This window comes from Chionomys nivalis, chromosome 7, assembly GCF_950005125.1.
Source record: "Chionomys nivalis chromosome 7, mChiNiv1.1, whole genome shotgun sequence".
Taxonomy (NCBI): domain Eukaryota; kingdom Metazoa; phylum Chordata; class Mammalia; order Rodentia; family Cricetidae; genus Chionomys; species Chionomys nivalis.
Window position 1 is genome coordinate 10,724,461 of NC_080092.1, and position 18,627 is coordinate 10,743,087.

Genomic DNA, 18,627 nt, shown 5'->3' on the forward strand with positions numbered 1-18,627 from the left:
AAGCCAGAAATACACAAGATTTTAGAGAGATTTGCTTTAATTATGTCCTAACAGTCACTGGGGGAAAAGTTCAGTATCTTTTGGGAACTTGTGTAGTTGCATGGATAAACGTACACTGGCGTAGTTGCTAATAAAGCTGCTCTTTCTCCTCACTCTGTCATGGAGAACTAGTCCATTATATATTTTATAATTGCTACAGATTTCCAAGGCTAAGTAAGCTTTATTTCTTCCAAAATGGGCTTAAGTCATTCATGCTGATGTTATCAAGGCTGAGCTATAGAGAACATAGTAGTGCCTAGGTCCTACAATGTGGGTGTGACATTGTCTTAAGTTGAGCTGTCAGCTTTTGAGTGACTGTGACAATAATGATGTTTATTGAGCTCTTATTACATGCCAGACTTGATGTATACAGTTTATTGTTGAGTTTCCTCAGCTATGATCCTGTGGATAGCCTGCCTGTATACTCTCAGGTCAGAAAGAGCAATGGTAATGACAGTTGTGATTTGAACTTGGAGTCACTGGTGCTGTTTCATTATCTCAGACAGCCCTTCATCTTTGTGTATCCTTACTAATATTTGGATAAATAGATTGAGAAAGTATAGGATGGGCCCCAGTTCATTTAAAAATAGTAGCCCAATGAAAGTGTCTTTAAATGTGTTCTTTTCAGCATGTCTTGCCTCTGGTTTTTTGACAAAAAAATTTTAAATTGAGCTAAGTGTAGTGGCATATACCTTTAATTATAGCACCTGGAAGGCAGAGGCAGGAATATCTCTATGGTTTTTTTTTTTTTAAATATTTCTTTATTATGTATACAATATTCTGTCTGCATGTATGCCTGCAGGCCAGAAGAGGGCACCAGACACCATTACAGATGGTTGTGAGCCACCATGTGGTTGCTGGGAATTGAACTCAGGACCTTTGGAAGAGCAGGCAGTGCTCTTAACCTATGAGCCATCTCTCCAGCCCCTATCTCTATGATTTTGAGGCTAACTTGGTCTCCATAGTGAGTTCCAAGCCAGCCAGGGTCACACAGTAAAACCATGTCTCAGACAAACAGAAATCCAACAAACAAGCCCTACTTTTAAAAATTGACAAAATCACATATCTTATCATATATAACATGATATTTTGATATAGGTATATTTATGTGTACGTGTGTGTGTGTGTGTGTGTGTGTGCGCTTTTGGATGCCATAAAAGGGTACTAGATCTAAGAGCTAAGTTACATGTGGTTGTAATCCAACCAATATGAGTTCTGGGAATCAAACTGTGGTCCTCTACAAAAGCAGCATAAGTTCCTAACTGTTGAGCCACCTCTCCAGCCCAAGATATTATTTTGTTATATTCATATTTCCCCCACTTCCAAGAGTGAAGCGCCCTTCCCTGAAGTATTTTGTCTCCCCACCCACTTTTTAGCACCTTTGCTCTCTGAAAAATATCTTCCTTTAGGTTTCCCTTTGGTATTCATTTGTACTCTGACTACCCAAATGTTCCTCTCAAATCTTTTAAAAGCTGAACCCTTCTTTTCAACTACCCTGGAAAAACTAAGAAAAAGAAAATGGGAGCTCACTAAGGCCAGCTGGACTGGGACTGAACGAGCTTGTGACCAGATCGGACTCTCTGAATGTGGCTGATAATGAGGGCTGACTGAGAAGCCAATGATAATGGCACTGGGTTTTGATTCTACTGCATGTACTGGCTTTTTTGGGAGCCTAGTCTGTTTGGATGCTCACCTTCCTAGACCTGGATGGAGGGAGGAAGGCCTTGGACTTCCCACAGGGCAGGGCACCCTGACTTCTCTTAGAACTGGAGAGGGGGAGGAGTGGGAGGGAAATGGGAGGAGGTGGAAATTTTTAATAAATAAATAAATAAAGTGGAAAGAGAAAGATTAGTCAAAAAAATGTAACATTCCAAGAGAATTTATTAGTTTTCTGTTTTTAAATTGTAGTAATAAATGTTAAGGTTATTGTTTTATATATTTGACTAGATAAGAAGTTGCTAAAATTGGCTTTGTATAATTTATGCACTTATGCTGTTTATTGAGTAACTGATCCTGGCATTTTATGCTAAGGCACTAAGTTGACAGTGGTGAGCCGGACATACAGCTTTACTCAGTGCTTTCACAGAGCTTGTACCCGCCTGAGTAACAAAGTGAAGTTGGTAGTATAAATTTTACAACTTGTTTGATATGTCTGTAGAGCACAAGAATTCATTTTGTTCTAGAATTCATTGTGGCCAGTAGAAGGTACGGTAAAATGCTTTGTCAGCATGCTTTGTACAGATGTCAGTTCCATCAGTACAGAGAATTGGAGCCTCTAAATGTAAAAGGTTTTAAGATACTACTTTATTTTTGATTTTTAAAGTTTGTATTGTGTTTGTATATGTGTGTGAAGGCCAGAGGTTGCCTTCAGGAATCATGCTTCAGGAGCTCTGTTCTCCATGTTTCCGAAGGGACTTTCTTTAGGCTCACTGACTCTCTTTAAGCTGGCTGGCCAGCGAGCCCCAGATATCTGCCTGTGCTCCCCAGTGCTAGGATTACTAGTATCTAACACTACACCTTCCTTTAAAAAACAAACAAAACTTGAGTGCTAGGATTTGAACTTTTATAATTATCTGGCAAGTACTTTGCTGACTGAGCCATCCTCTTAATTTTTATTTATTATTTAATTTTGGTTTTTTGAGTTTTGCAACAGTGTTTCAATAGAGTTGACTGGCTTTGAACTCTAAATCATCCTGTCTTCACCTCCCAGGTGCAGGAATTATGTATGCCATGCTTGTCAAGAAAAGAGGGTATTTTAGAAAATGCAAAGAAGGTGTGTTTTGTGTGTGATTTGTTGACTGGTGTGTATGAAACCTATGTCAGATATTATTGGCTGCACACATTGATTCAGCCACTTACTTGCTTTTTGTTGTTTGTTTGGGGTTCTAAGAATTTAACCCAGGACCTTGAATATGCTAGGCAAGTGTTCTACAGTTGAGCCTTAAGTTTCCCCCATTATATTAATTTTAAATTTTGGTAAATTGCCCAGACTGGTCTTGAGTCTTTGATTCTGTCTCAGCCTCCTGAAAAATTTGGATTACAGTTGTATATTTCTACACCTGGGACTTTTTAAGAACAGTCTTGATGCGTTGATAACTCTCTGAACTGTGCCTTCCAAGTGGCTAAGACTTCAGTCACAGGTCTTTGTGCTTGGTTAATCCTGGTGATTGACTGTGTAAATGATCTGCTCCCCCTCCCCCCTTAGTGTCTGTGTTAGTATTAGTAGTTCATTGCTAAATTTGAGATACTGATGTTTCTATCTTGGTGTCTTCCTTTTCTCCTCCCCTTCCCTCCTACTTTCTCCTCCTCTTTCCCCTCTCCTTTTCTCCCCACCCCCCTTAATATTTCTCCTTTTCTTCCTCTCTAGCCAGATCTAGATTTTTGTTCTGGCTCTTTTGTTTTGGCTCTTCTGTGTAGAATCTTGCTCTATAGCCCAGGCTATTCTTGCAACCTTGCATCAGCCTCTCGAGTGCTGTAATTACAGATGTCTACCCATCTCTTCTGGCTCACAGCTCCTGTGGGGTACCGTTTATCTTTGCGCACTCAGAAGTGATTGGTTGGTACCTGAGCAAGTTTTGCAAACTGTTGATTTGGGTTTCTCAGCTGACAGTGAAGCATCCTTTGTTATTTTACTTGGTCTTCTGTCTTAAGTCCTTACACTTTTCTATTTCCACATTTTACCTCCTTGACTTCACAGTGGTTCAGTGGAAATGGGGAAACTCATTTTCTAGCATATCAGCTTATTTAAAGATAGGGATTTCAGGTTGGTAGACAGGAAACCTCAGTATTGAGAAGAAACATTCTTGTCTCAAGCCAGGAACTGTGATAGGGGGTGTTGGTAGATGTGTGACCTTGACTTCTATTGCTAAAGACAAAGGCCCTTGATGGGCCTGTCTGCAGCTTCAGCTTTGTATTCTCCCAGGGCTCTGGAGTTTGGTAGAGAAAAAGAGGCTGCATGGGCTTTGAAGCGGTACCTCTGAGCTGACCCTGTGGAACTTCAGATGCGTTAGATTATTGTTACTCAACACACTGTTGGGGTTTTATGGTGCACAGAAAGCCTAGGTGTGCTATGTCATGCTGTTCTGGCTTGTTGTCTTCACTTGCTTTTGAATTTTTAAATTAGAGAATAGGAAAACGTGGTGAAAACAGGAGTGATGGTTTGTTTGCAGACCATCTGTCTTTTAAAAGAGCCATACCCTGAGCCTGGTGTGGTGTCTCTTGCCTTTAGACCCAGTATATGGGAGGCTAAGACAGGCACATCTCTGTGAGTTAAGATTATCCTGGTCTACACATCTACGTTGTGAGTTCCAGGTGAGCCAGGACTACACAGTGAGAAGCTGTCTTAAAAAACAAAACAACAAAAACCAAACACAAACAAAACAAACAAACAGAAAAAGCAGCACCTAAGACATTTGGTTGTACTGGTTTCATGTATTTGAACTGGTAGATGAGGATGTAACAGTTGAACTGTTGATCAACTAACTCTAGCTGCACCCAAACAGCTGTTAAATGTGTTTGAATGGATGAGAAAAGTGATCAAGAAAGACAAAAGGTAACAAGCTAGTAAAAGCTGAAACCAAAGTAATTATCATGGAAAACACCCTCTTGACAATTATAAAAGTGCTTGTGCATTTGATAAGAAGTAGAATACTATGTAAATGAAAACTAGTCTGATTGTTGAGTGGTAGAGTGATGGGCAAATATCAAAGGTAAATGGTCAAGTATTTATTTGTTTACTTTTTAGACAGGGCTTTGCTGTGTACCCTGGCTGCCCTGGAACTCACAGAGATCCATCTGCCTCTGCCTCCTGAGTGTGGTGTATTAAAGTGTGTGTCACCATACCTCGTTGTCTTCAGGCTATTATAGATTAACCCCTATCTGTGGCACAGAATGTCCTAGTCCAACTTTTATCATCATATATAATTCTTCCACGTGGTTATCTCTACTTTGTGGGTATGAGTTTTAGGATGAAGAAGAGTAGTTTGCCTAAAGGACATGTGGCCAGGTGTTAAGTGGGGAATCTGTATTCCTGGGTTCTCCCTTTCCATTGTCCTCATCAAGGAGGGGTCCTGATACAGCCCAGTGAATTTACCTAAACATTTCCTTAGCCCCATTCTTTGACTCTGCCTTCCTCTTCAGGGAAGCATGCTTGAGATGCTTAAAAGAGTCCACAGGAAGATTCTTAGGTTGTATTTGCTGTTTCAGTGTCTGACATGGTCTCCTCGTTCTATCCCAGGCAGATAGGAAGGAAACCAGATTTTGGCATACTTGACTTACTGGTTTGGATAAAGTTTCCTGTTCTTGCTCAAGGATTGAGGAGAACTACACTGAAAACAAGAGACTTCACACGCACTGGGGGGGGGGGAAACTGTTGGGGGGGGAGGCAGGTGGATCTCTCCTGAGTAAGCTAACATGGACTACAGAGCTAGTTCCAGGACAGACTCCAAAGCTACACATAGAAACCCTGTATCGAAAAACCAAAAAAAAACAAAGTTCTGACTAGTCAGGAGAAGCTTCTGGGTTGTCTGCCCTTCCAGAATCAGATTCCCTTCTTGAAATTTACAATCCAGTGACCCTGAAGAGGTAGCCATATGAAGGACCTTCTGCAAAACAATTGACTGGAGATAGATTAGCTAAGTTAAGAATGGGTACTGCTTTTATAGAGGAGTTTGGTTCCAAACACCCATTTCAAGTAGCTTACCACTGCCTGTTAACTCCAGTTCTTGTCTAGTCCTCTGGGCACTGCACCAATGTGCAGCCTTCACTCCTTGCCACACACATAAGTAAAAATCACCCCCTCGTAAAGCACTAAAATGTGTGTGTGTGTGTGTGTGTGTGAGAGAGAGAGAGAGAGAGAGAGAGAGAGAGAGAGAGAGAGAGAGAAGCCGGGAGGGAGGGATTGAGTGCATTTGTGTGAGCCAGGCAGGATGGGGTCGGGAAGCAGTCTGGAAGGCAGCACATAAAATATTGTCTATGGAAGAGAGAGTGCTTATTGTGAACTTAACCCCCTTTCTTGTAGTGGAGCTCAGACTCAGGACTTTACACATGGTAGATAAAGCATTCTATCACCGAACTGCTTTCCAACAGGTATGATTTGTACCTGACAACCTTAGTGAATCTCCAAGTTTCAGATAATTTTGTAGCTAAGAACTATGGGTGGACCCAGTAGGAAATAAGAGAATCCTCTGGGTGTTCTGCTCTTTAAGGATAAAATCCCTTTCTTCAAATTGACAAGCTAGTGATCCCTTAGGCACCCTATATGAAGGACCTGCTACCAAATAAATAAATAAATAAATGGCGGTGTTACTTACTGAAACCAGTGGCTTACGTAGATTAAGATGACAGGGATATCAGGGATTTTAAATTCTAAATTGGCTTTTCATAAGGGAAAGGAATGTTATAAAAGGCATTGGAATAACCATGAAGTTTGAATAGGATTAGTATGTTAATGTAACTCTATTATACTTCCTGAATTGACAAGTGTACTGTGATTATGTATAAAAGGGTGTGATGCTTTTTTGTGATACACACCGAAGTCCTGAGGGAAAATGAATTTTTTTATTCATATGAGTACTGCAAAACCCATGTGCATCTGTGTTTATTTTGCATGTTGTACCTCATTTAGTATAGTCATGTGGGAAGCTATAGCATTGTGTTAGAATTGACTTGCTAGACTAGTAGATTCAGAGAATGTTGGGGGGTCAAAGAAGGACTTGGCAGTTCTTCAGGGATAACCTAAGGAAGTCTGTGTAGTACTGTTGAATATCTGAGTGGAGCTGGAGCGTGGTTTCCAGCCAAGAGAGAATACAGAAGGATTATACACTCCACAGCTTTAACTTGTGTTAATGGCTAAAAAACTGTGTACTCAGTGGTGCCAGCTGAAACATCTGAATTAGAAGTTAAGGTTAATGGTTAAAAGTATATTTTCTCAAAAAACAAGACACTTGAAGGTAGGAAGGTTCCAGGTTGATAATTTAGCAGTTTAGACTTTACCAATTCAGTTGTTAGAAATACTTATTTTATTTCTTAATTATATGTAAGTGTGCGTGTGTGTGTGTGCATGTGTGTGCTCCCGTGGAGGCCGAAGGCATTAGATCCCCTTGGAGCTAGAATTACAGACTCTTGTGAACTGTCTGACATGGATTCTAGTACCTAAATTACGGGTCCTCTGGAAGACCACTATATGGTCTTAACTACTGTGCTCCATCAATAAATTTCTGTGCTCCAGCTCCGTCTAAATTTCTACCAATTTAGATGCTGCCCTTCTTTTTTCTTTTTTTCCTCCGGGTGCCCATCCAGTGTGGATGGGTGGTGATGACTTTTTTCCTGGTTGCAAGATGGTTTCAATAGGCTCATGAAGAAATTTAGTGATGAAAAGAGAGACTTTTTTCGAGTAACCCTTGCTAACAGATTATTTTGGCTAATAAGCTTTGGTGGGATTGTGTCTCCTGCACTAGAATGTGACCCTGGTGCTTTTCTTACCTGGCCAGTTTTCTTCCTATGGCCAGGGAAGATGCTACCCTTACTCAGGATACTCCCAGCCAGCCACCTCAGAGCTACATGGGTTTGTCTACAGTGAAAGGTGATGGTGGTAGGAGAGGATTGGGCAACTAGAATGTATGGTCTGCTACCCTGGCTTAAAGTTCTTAAAGTTCTAAAGGATAGCAGGTGGCAGTTTTTAAAAAAAGAAAACCTCCCATACTCAACATTGCATTCACTACCTCAATAATTTTATTTTTGACTAGTTACATTCCAGCCATTGTTCTAATTTACATGTGTGCCATTTGTATATGTTTTTCCATTTCCATGCTTTTCCATAATGTACACATATATTCTTACATTCATTACTATAGAAATGTAATTACTGTATATAGTAATTATATATAATGTAATTACTAATGATTACTATATCTTAATTACTTAAAACATTTTGTAATGTACAGCTGTTTATTAAGCTTTGTAATAGTAATTGTTTTTGAGACAGGATTTCTCTGTAACTACCAGTCTTGGAACTTGAGATCCACCTCCCAGAGTGCTGGGATTAAAGGTGTCTGCCACCACCTACCTGACTATAATAGCAAATTCTTGTTAAGTTTTTATTACCCACAGACCTCAGTGATTTCCATTCATTAATTCATCTAGTACCCAGAACACCCCTACTAGTGTAGGAGTCATTATTGCTCTGTCTTCTAGATAAGGAGAGTATGAAGTACAGAGTAAGACACCCAAAGTTGTACAGTTGGCATGGAGCGCTAGTGTAGAAGAGTTGGGATTCTGGTGCGGGAATCTCATCTGTTGAATCTCATTAGGTTGAATTGCCTTTGGGTGCTATTTTTTGGGTTTCTTTTTCCCTTACTGTTACAAATAACATTGTGGTGGGCATAGTTTGCACACTCTTTCTTTGTACATGCATAGACAGACTGCTAATTGAAGAGCACACTGGAGGTTGGGAAGTGAAGGAACAGAGGTGATACACATAGGATTACGCTGCAAAGGGAGGATTACTTTGAAAGGAGCCAGGAAAAGGAAATTTCTTGTATTTTTGTTTGTTTATTGACATGTTTACTGTTTTATCTTTTTTGGATGGTTGCCTTGTTTACATGTCTTGTTATACCAGGAGTCATTATGCTCCTCATTTTCCTGTGTGATCATCCTTCTCATGTAGTTCAAGGATAGCTGAGTTTGACTGTTTTCGCCACTTTTTATTTTCTGTATTTTGTTTGTTTTGTTTTGGTTTTTTTTCTTTTTGAGATAGGGTTTCTCTGTAGCTTTGGAGCCTGTCCTGGAACTAGCTCTTGTAGACCAGGCTGGCCTCCAACTCACAAAGATCTGCCTGCCTCTGCCTCCCGAGTGCTGGGATTAAAGGTGTGCGCCATCACCGCCCGGCTCTATTTCTGTATTTTTATACATGTATTTTCAACCCTTTGAGAAACCACAAATGACATTTTTAATGTTTTTTTTTAAATAGTTTAACTTTCAGATATGCAGTTGCTTAGGTTGAGTTTAATTTACCCTAAATTGATCTTTATAAAATTCATATCTAGTTACTTTTTTTGCATATCCGTTATTTATTTATGAAGGAGGGTTTCTCTGTATAGCTCTGGCTGTCCTGGAACTCACTTTGTAGACTAGGCTGGCTTCAAACTCACAGATCCACCTGCCTTTACCTCCTGCTGGGATTAAAGGCGTGCGCCACCACCGCCCAGCTTCAATTTACTTTTTAGTTTTTAATACATGACTTCATGTAGCTTAAAATGGCTTTGAACTCTATATATTTATAACTACCAAGATTGACTTTGAACTTCTGATTCTCCTATTTCCACTTGCCAAGTGCTGGGATTACCTGTATGTATCACCTCGTCTGGCTTCATGCATTCTTAAAAGCATTTTTAACATTTTAATTTAGAAAATTTTTAAAGGTTTGTTATTATTCTTTAATTTGTATATCTGAGTTTTCCTTTGTACTGTACTGTTTAATTACTGTTTGGGGATTTGATTTTTAGAAAAGAACTGGCCCTTCCTCATAATTGTTTGATGATCCCTTTTTCTGAATTTGAAAAATTTTTTTTTTCTTTTTTAATCTCCCCAAATGATGTTTCAGATCGGTTTGATAAATACTCTTGATGCGCTAGTGGTCTGTGTGAAACGCTCCATTAGATTAAGATCATAGTAACATGTCAGTTGGAGAGCTGTTATGTTTTGTTAGATTCTCATTTCCATTTCTGTTTAATTTCTAGATTTTGGATCATTGTTTGACTTGGAAAATGATCTTCCTGATGAGCTGATCCCTAATGGAGAATTAAGCCTTTTAAACAGTGGGAGCCTTGTTCCAGATGCTGCATCCAAACATAAACAACTGTCGGAGCTTCTTAGAGGAGGCAGTGGCTCTAGCATCAACCCAGGGATAGGAAATGTGAGTGCCAGCAGCCCTGTACAACAGGGCCTTGGTGGCCAGGCTCAGGGGCAGCCGAACAGTACAAACATGGCCAGCCTGGGTGCCATGGGCAAGAGCCCTCTGAACCAGGGAGACTCATCAACCCCTAGCCTGCCCAAACAGGCTGCCAGCACCTCTGGGCCCACCCCCCCTGCCTCCCAAGCACTGAATCCGCAAGCACAAAAGCAAGTGGGGCTGGTGACCAGTAGCCCTGCCACATCACAGACTGGACCTGGGATCTGCATGAATGCTAACTTCAACCAGACCCACCCAGGACTTCTCAATAGTAACTCTGGCCATAGCTTAATGAATCAGGCTCAACAAGGGCAGGCTCAAGTCATGAATGGATCTCTTGGGACTGCTGGAAGAGGAAGGGGAGCTGGAATGCCATACCCTGCTCCAACCATGCAGGGGGCCACAAGCAGTGTTCTGGCTGAGACCTTGACACAGGTTTCCCCACAAATGGCCAGCCATGCTGGACTGAATACGGCACAGGCAGGAGGCATGACCAAGGTAAGTGAGCTGAAGTGCTTGAATGCTTCTTGACTGATGGTGGGTATGTAACATGGCAGCATGGGGCTATGTGACTCCTTTTTATCCCTTCTATTGAGAGTTGCACATGTCACATGAAAGAGACAGATTTTTTTTTTTCTGGAGTCCCTTTCAGATAAAAAAAATCTCTACCTCTTGTATTTAAAATGAAAAAAAATTTTTTTTGAGATTGTATTTTGTTGAATAAACCGAGGCTAGCTTTGAACTCCCATGCAGCCTAGGCTGTCCTCAACTCATGAACCTCCTGCAGTCTTGGAAGTGCTGAGATTACAGGTGTGTGTCACCGATTGCCAGTTTTTAATTTTTGAGGAAAACATGCAGAAATGGGACCACACAGTTGAAGGGCAGTTTCTGCTGAGAATCAACATATTAATGCATCAGATGATCTGATAAAGGATGCTTATTTACTCAGCTGATGAAGTACATCCTCATGTCTGCCTTTTTCTTTACAACACTTGGCAATATGTTTATTGTCACAGTCTCCATTTTACTCATAAAGAATCTATGTTTTAAGGCGGTTAGCTCTTGCCACTGTTGATAGTGAAGAGGGACTGAGTAGAGCCAGGGGATTGTAGACCCTTGTGTCCCAGTGAAAACATCAGAGCAGTGGTTCTCAAAGTGGGGTCCTCAAATCAGCAGTACTAGCATCGTCTGGGAACTTGTTGGAGAGGTTGACTCACTGAAGCCCAACACTCTGGGCTTTCATAACACTCTGGATAGTTCCAAGGTTGTTCTGCATGGTCTCTATCTCTGTTCTAGAGAAAGGCCTGGGCTGGAGTTTGTAGCCAGCAGCCCTGCAACTCCTGTGTATAACAGGATCTGAACTTGGAAAAGAGGGAAGGATAGTAACAAGATGTGACACAGCTAACAAAGATGGAGACTGATGAGAGGATACACAGAGAGAAAAATACAGGCTAATTGCCATTGAAATACCAAACCTTTTAGAGACTATGTGACCCAAGACTTGTGAATGGCAGCCACTGGGTGCACCTATTTTGTGCAGTTCAGCAAATTCCAGGAGGACTGTTCTGTGAATTTGATTAGTCCTAAAGAAGGGCAAAGGAGAAATGATTAGAATACAATTTCCTAGAGAATTGAAAATATGGGCAGACTGTTATAAATTCTTGAGACTCTCATTGATAAGAAAATGTTTTGTTGCCGGGTGGTGGTGGCGCACGCCTTTAATCCCAGCACTCGGGAGGCAGAGGCAGGCGGATCTCTGTGAGTTCGAGACTAGCCTGGTCTACAAGAGCTAGTTCCAGGACAGGCTCCAAAAAAAAAGAAAATGTTTTGTTTTGTTTTTTAACTTAGGAAATAAAAGTGAAGTAATTCCTAACATTAAAATTACACTAACCTTTTTTTTTTAAGTTAGTAGAGGGCGAACAGAAACTTACTTGTAGTTGTACTTGGCAGAAGTGTGTGTTGTGCATCCACACCCTTTTCACAGTTGTATTGCAAGGAGATTTTTATTTTATTTTATTTTGTTTGTTTTTTTTTGTTTTGTTTTGTTTTGTTTTTCGAGACAGAGTTTCTCTGTAGCTTTGGAGCCTGTCCTGGAACTCCCTTTGTAGACCAGGCTGGTCTCGAACTCACAGAGATCCGCCTGCCTCTGCCTCCCGAGTGCTGGGATTAAAGGCGTGCGCCACCACCGCCCGGCACAAGGAGATTTTTAATGAGCTTCTTGCCTCTAGGTAGATAATTATTGGACTCTTCTAATTCATATTCTAAACTACCCAGTTTAAAAAGTAATTTTTATTTTTTAATTTTTTTTGGAGAACTGGGATTGTACTTAAAATATAAAATTGTCATAACAACAGTTGTCAAACATTGTGGTTCCAGGATTATTGAAAAGTCTTAAAAATTAGGAAGGACCCCACTTGGTTTTTTGAGAGAGCGTCTAATTTTGTAACCATGGTTGGTCTAAACTGGTTGTGTAGAACAGGCTGACCTCAAACTTATAACTGTCCTCCGCATGTGTTGCCTAAGTACTGTGATTACAGAGATTGCCATCATGCATGCCTAAGAGTTTCTTTAAAACTAGTATTTACAAAATAGTGTTTTAAAAATTTTGTTTATATATGGATGTTTGCCTGTATGTATGTCTGTGTGTCACATGTGTACAGTGCCCATGGAGGCCAGAAGAGAGTGGTAGATCTCCTGAAACTGGAGTTAGCTGCCATGTGGTCTGGGAATTGATCCTGGATCCTTTGCAGGAACAAGTGCTCTTAATTATAGGCATCCCTCTAATTCCTATTTATAGAACAATGCAAGCCTACATTTCATTAAACTTGAGGTTCCATGGCATTACATATTGCAAAAGATCTAGACAACTTTACTCTAAACTTAACCTAAGTTAGATATGGTTCTTTCATTCTTCATAGGACCGTAGTAGTATCTGGTTTGGTATAGGATATGTGCTCTATGGACTAGATACTTAAGATTGTTTCAGTGTTTCACTGTTGCCATTGTTTTATATAATTTTGTACATTTATGTCTTTGTGCAAGTGAATAAGTGCTGTGGGATAATGCTCTTGTATACTGTAAAGGTTTGTTACTAATAACTAATTTGTTTTAATAAACTACTATTGGCCAGTAGCCACGCAGGAAGTATAGGCAGGGCAACCAGACTAAGAGAATTAGGGGAAGAGGAAAGGCAGAGATGCAGTCACCAGCCTGACACAGAAGAAGCAAGATGAGAATGCCTTATTAGGAAAAGGTACCAAACCACGTGGCTAGACAAGAATTATGGGTTAATTTAAGTTGTAAGAGCTAGTTAATAATAAGCCTGAGCTAATAGGCCGAACAGTTGATAAGCCTCTGTGTTTTTGGAACTGAACTGGTGTGGGACCAGGTGGGACAGAAAATTTTGGAAGTGTGGTTAATTTTTTTTAAGTTTATGTATGTGTTTGTCTCGTGTATATGCTACATGTGTGAGTCTCTGCAGAGGCAAGAAGAGGGCATCAGATCCCCTGGAATTTGAAATATAGGCTGATGATACCTGTTGTGGGTGATGGAAACTGAACTTTAGTTCTCTGAAAGAGCAGCAATTGCTCTTACATTATTCAGCCATCTCTCCAGCCCTAGTGAGGGAATTTTTAATGAAATAATACTGACATTTAAAATAAACAACTTGAGTGTTACGTTCTACTCCCGTAATTCTAGCATTTACAAGGCAAGGAGGACTGTTGCCAAGTTTGAGACCACCCTGAGATAAACAGCACTTTATCAGCTAGCCAGGACTACAAAGTGAGGCCTTCTTTAGAACAAAAATAAAACTTTAAAAAGAAGATAGATATTACCAATATTTTGAAAAATATTGTGCAAATTTCAGCGTTATCCATGTTGAATGAATCTATCTAAATCCTTGCTAACATTAGATGTTGTTAGATATTAGTATTCTTAGACTTGTAATTCTACTCAAATTATTTTCATAAGTTTACAAATTATTGTCTCAGATTATTTTTGTACGTACATGTGTGCTATGTGTTTGCACATGGGTATGTGTCTGCTCGCCTGCCTAGCTAGTACTAGGGATCCAACTCTGGTATCTACATGTGTCCTACCTTTGACCTATAGCTTATTATTCTTTGTTTTGAGACAGTTTTACCGTACAGTGCTAGCAGGCCTTGGACTCATTGTGAAGGCTAGCTTTGAACTCATAGAGATCTGCCTGTCTCTGTGTCTCTAGTGCTGTGATTAAAGGTGTGCACCACACTTCCTGGCCTTAGCTTATTATTCTTTAAGTATTGAAAGTTTAAGACTTTCAGTAGACATCTTTCCCTCTTTTTATTTTGTCAAATTAGTCAAATATGTTTACAGTATGCTTGTTACATTTTATCAGGTGTATATTTTCAGTTTGTGTGGAAACATCCATTTTTTCCCTTTTATTGCCTTATATTGTATATCACATTCAAAAGTACTTTCCCTATTCCAAACTATAGATATCCTTTTGTGTTGGATGTGGAGACACTTGTAGTCTTAACAGCTTGGTACACAGAGGTAAGAGGGTGGTTTGTGTTCCAGAGTTTGAGACCAACATGGACAATTTAATCAAGATTATCATTGTGTCCCCTTAAAAAAGTAAAAGAAAAGTATTTTCTTATGTCTCCTTATTTCTTGAATCTTGACCTCACTTTTGGTTATGGCATAGCACTTGTTTAGTAAGCATGAGGCCCAATAAACCAATATTCACCAAAAAAGTTAATTTTAACCAAAGAGCAATCCAGTATTTTTTTTCAACTGATAGTTATAGTGCAGTCTGTTTAGATATTAGTAGTCCATCTTCCCTCAGTTAGTGTTTTGCGTTAGTTATTAATCTTTGGCTGTATCTGTGGCAGAAAGATATCCTAGCTGTTCAGTTACTTTTTGTTCATGAGGGCAGTGGTCAACGCACATGTGGTTCTCAGCTCTGGCCACACATTAGAATTACCTGGGGAGTTTTAAAGACACTTAATATCTGAACCTCATTGCTGACCAACTAGGTTAGACTCTCTAGGGCATGGCTGGACATGGTTAGAATTTATATTCCTCAGATGATTTTCATGGCAGATAGGGATAAGGACCACTCTTATAGGTAAATGTAAGAACTTTTTCCATCGAGAAATAGGTTGGTCAGTAATTTGCTTTCTGCACAAGCATGAGGATGTGAATTTAGTCCCCAGCACCCAGGCTGGGCTAGGGAGGTAGAGATAACCAGATCCCTAGGGCTTGGTGCCAGCCAGCCTAGTCTGATTAATGAGCATGAGACCAACAAAATACCGTCTCAGGAAAGTGAAGTAGACAGCTTTTGAGGAGTGACACTCAAGGTTGCCTTCTGGCTTCCATATGCTCCTGCACACATAAGTGCACTTTATAAAGCATTCCCCCTCCCCTCCACCGAAGAAAAACAGATTCTTAACGACAAGTGACTGTTTTTGGTATAGTGCACTCCTGTTTTTTGATTTATTATGGGTTTTCTTGTTATTGGGGGGCAAGTTCCATTTCATTATTTAATTGTCTCTTTTAGTACAGGGATTAATGTACAGATGTCATTAGAGTCTGGCCACTTTGTGAACTTCTTCTTAGTATTTCTCCTGCTGATTCTCTTGGGGTTTCCAAGTAGACATTCTTCTCCATTATTGGTATTTTTGTCTTATCCTTGCTGATATTTTTGTTGATGTTTATGCCTCTTGGGCTTCTGTATTTTGGAAGTTTGTCTAGTGTTTTAAGGAGAATGTGAGCTTTGATTTGTAGCCAGAGGCAGCTATGTGTTTTAAAATTGGGACACAGTCTCTCATGTTAAATGTTAGGTTTTATTATACTCATTTCTTATATCTGTAATAACTATTGTAAGATCATTTTGCTTTGGTTATCAGGTTTCTTCATACTAAACTGAATCACATTTGTAATTGTAAAAATTAAAACTTAATGTAATTGCTGAATTTTATTAGTGTTTCTCTAGGATTTTTTTTTTTTTTAAAGATTTCTTTTGTTCATTTACTTGGTTTTTCAAGACAGAGTTTCTCTGTAGCTTTGGCTGCCTTGAACTCACAGAAACCCCTCTGCTTCTGCCTCCTGAGTGGATTTTACTAGTTTTAGCTACGTGTATATATTTGTGTGGATATGTGCATGTTAGTGCAGGTATCTGGGGAGACTAGAAGAAAATATCAGATTTCTTGTGTGCTACCTGATGAGGATTCTGGGAATTGAACTCAGGTCCTTTAGAAGAACAACTAACGCCGGGCGGTGGTGGCGCACACCTTTAATCCCAGCACTTGGGAGGCAGAGGCAGGCGGATCTCTGTGAGTTCGAGACCAGCCTGGTCTACAAGAACTAGTTCCAGGACAGGCTCCAAAACCACAGAGAAACCCTGTCTCGAAAAACCAAAAAAAAGAAGAACAACTAACGCTCTTTTCACTGAGCCATGTCTCTAGCCCCTTCTTTGAGAATTTTTGTTTTATATTATTCATCAGTAAGATTGACTTGTGATTCTTTCTGTGCTTTTCAGGTTCTCTTTATTAGTGCTGTGTTAAACCTATCAGAGAGATGAGAAGTTTCTCCTGTCTCCTCCTTGGACAGTTTATGTTGACATGATTTAGTTCCTTGAACAGTATCATCTGTGCAAGCATGGGGACCCAAAACTCTCCTCTTCTGTCTTTGTCTTCCTCTCTGTGGAAACTTAGGGCTTCTCCCTTCCAGACTGAGTTGAAATCTCTGTCAACTTTTTCTGGCTGCTTTCTGATTTTGAATTTTGGTCTTTTGAATTAATGGAGCTGTCACTGTGTTTTTCAAAAAAGTATGAATTTACTCTGATTTTAAGAAAGATCCAACTATTTACTTCGTATTAAAATAATGGGCAATGGCTCAGTGTTTAAGAGCACCTGCTGTTTTTGCAGAGGCTTAATTCCCAGTACCTGTGGGTGGTTTACAACCATCCATGATTCCAGTTCCAGGGATCCAACCTCTTCTTCTGACCTGACCACATACAGCAGGCCAGCATTTATATACATAAAGTAAAATAAATAAATCTAAAGTGTGTGTGTAATAGGTATGGTAAGGGTATAAAGTAAATAAATCTAATGTGTGTGTACAGTAAGGGCATTTAAATTCCACAGAACAGGTTAAGACAGTGACTAACTTAACTAACTTCACATAATCTCAGTAAGTTGCAGAACCCTTTTATATTCTACTCAGCCTGACTTTAAGCCCTCTTAATCATGGGCTGTGCAGTCTGAACCATGGGTCATTTGAACGATTGATTTATATTTTAGCAGAAATTCTCTTTCATTTATTAAAATTAATATAATTCTTTGCTGGAGAGATGACTCAGCAATTAAGAGCACTTGATGCTCTACCAAAGAACCTAAGTTCAGATCTCAACACTCATTTTAGGCAACTCATAATCACCTGTAGCTTCAGCTCCAGGTGACCTGGCATTCTTTTCTGGCCTCTGCTGGCACCTATAAACACAGGGATACACACAGGCTTAAATAAAAATAGTTTTAAATTTTTTTCTTATAATTATTAAGCATTAAGTTATTTCCCCTCTATAATTGTGTATGACTGATTAAGACTATGCTGTAGGATTTTGTTGTTTTTGTTTTCGAGATGATATCGGTCTGTAACCTAAGCTGGCTAACCTGAGACCCCAGGTCTTCCTGCTTCAGTCTGCTGTGGGCAGACATTATAGGCGTGCACTACCAGCAAGAAACAGTTAGTTATAAGGATAGGGAAAATGAGAGTAGTTTTTTAAAACAAACTGGCAGTGATAACACTGCACGGCACAAACTGGCAGTGATAACACTGCACGGCACAAACCATGTCTCCATTTGACTGTGGCAAAGCCTGATGTGTTGCTGTGTTTTAGGGAGTTGTGTCACTGTTTATTTTATGTGCATTAGTGCTTTACCTGCACGTGTGTCTGTTTAAGGGTATTGGCTCTCTTAGAACTAAACAGACAGTTGTGAGCCACCATGTGGGTGCTGGGAATTGAACCTGGGTCCTCTGGAAGAACAGCCAATGCTCTTAACCTTTAAGCCAATTCTCCAGGTTCCCCTCCCCCCTTTGTGTGTGTGGTTTGTTTGTTTTGTTTTTCAAGACAGGGTTTTTCTATGTAGGTCTTGACTGTCCTGGAATTTGCTCTGTAGACCAGACTGGGCTCAAACTCACAGAAATCACCTGCCTCTGCCTCTGAGTGCTGGGAGTAAAGGTGTGTACCACTACTGCCCAGCTTTCTTGTGTCGCTTTTGCTACCAAAAATAACCCAAATAGTTTGCCTGCGTATAGAAGGAAACCAAAAAATAGAAACCACACAGACACTGAGATTAATTTTCTTGTGTGATAGGTGCTGAGAGATGTAGCTTTGTGCAGAAGGTTGCAGAAGAGAGTGGGAAGTGTTTTGTGTTACTTGATGTTCTAATTTGCTTTCTATTGGCTTTGCTTTTGCTGACTAAAAGCAGTTTAATGGAGAGGAGAATTTCAGCTCATATTTTCAGGTCACAGTCCTTTGCTGGGGAAGTCAGATCAGGAACTCAAGTAGAGACCATGAAAAAACACTTTCCTGGCTTCCTCAATGGCTGTGTTCATTTAGCTTTCTACAACCCACCTTCCTGCCTAGAGATGGT

The 18,627-nt window shown here is 40.0% G+C and overlaps 1 protein-coding gene across 1 annotated transcript in view; it reads left to right on the top strand.

Annotated features, from left to right (window-relative positions):
• Window positions 1–18,627, top strand: part of Crebbp (CREB binding protein) — a 141,203-nt gene that overhangs the window by 21,017 nt on the left and 101,559 nt on the right. Inside the window, exon 2 of the mRNA XM_057773552.1 lies at window positions 9,777–10,486. Within this exon, the coding sequence (XP_057629535.1) occupies window positions 9,777–10,486 (710 nt within the window). The remainder of the gene's footprint in view (window positions 1–9,776; window positions 10,487–18,627) is intronic.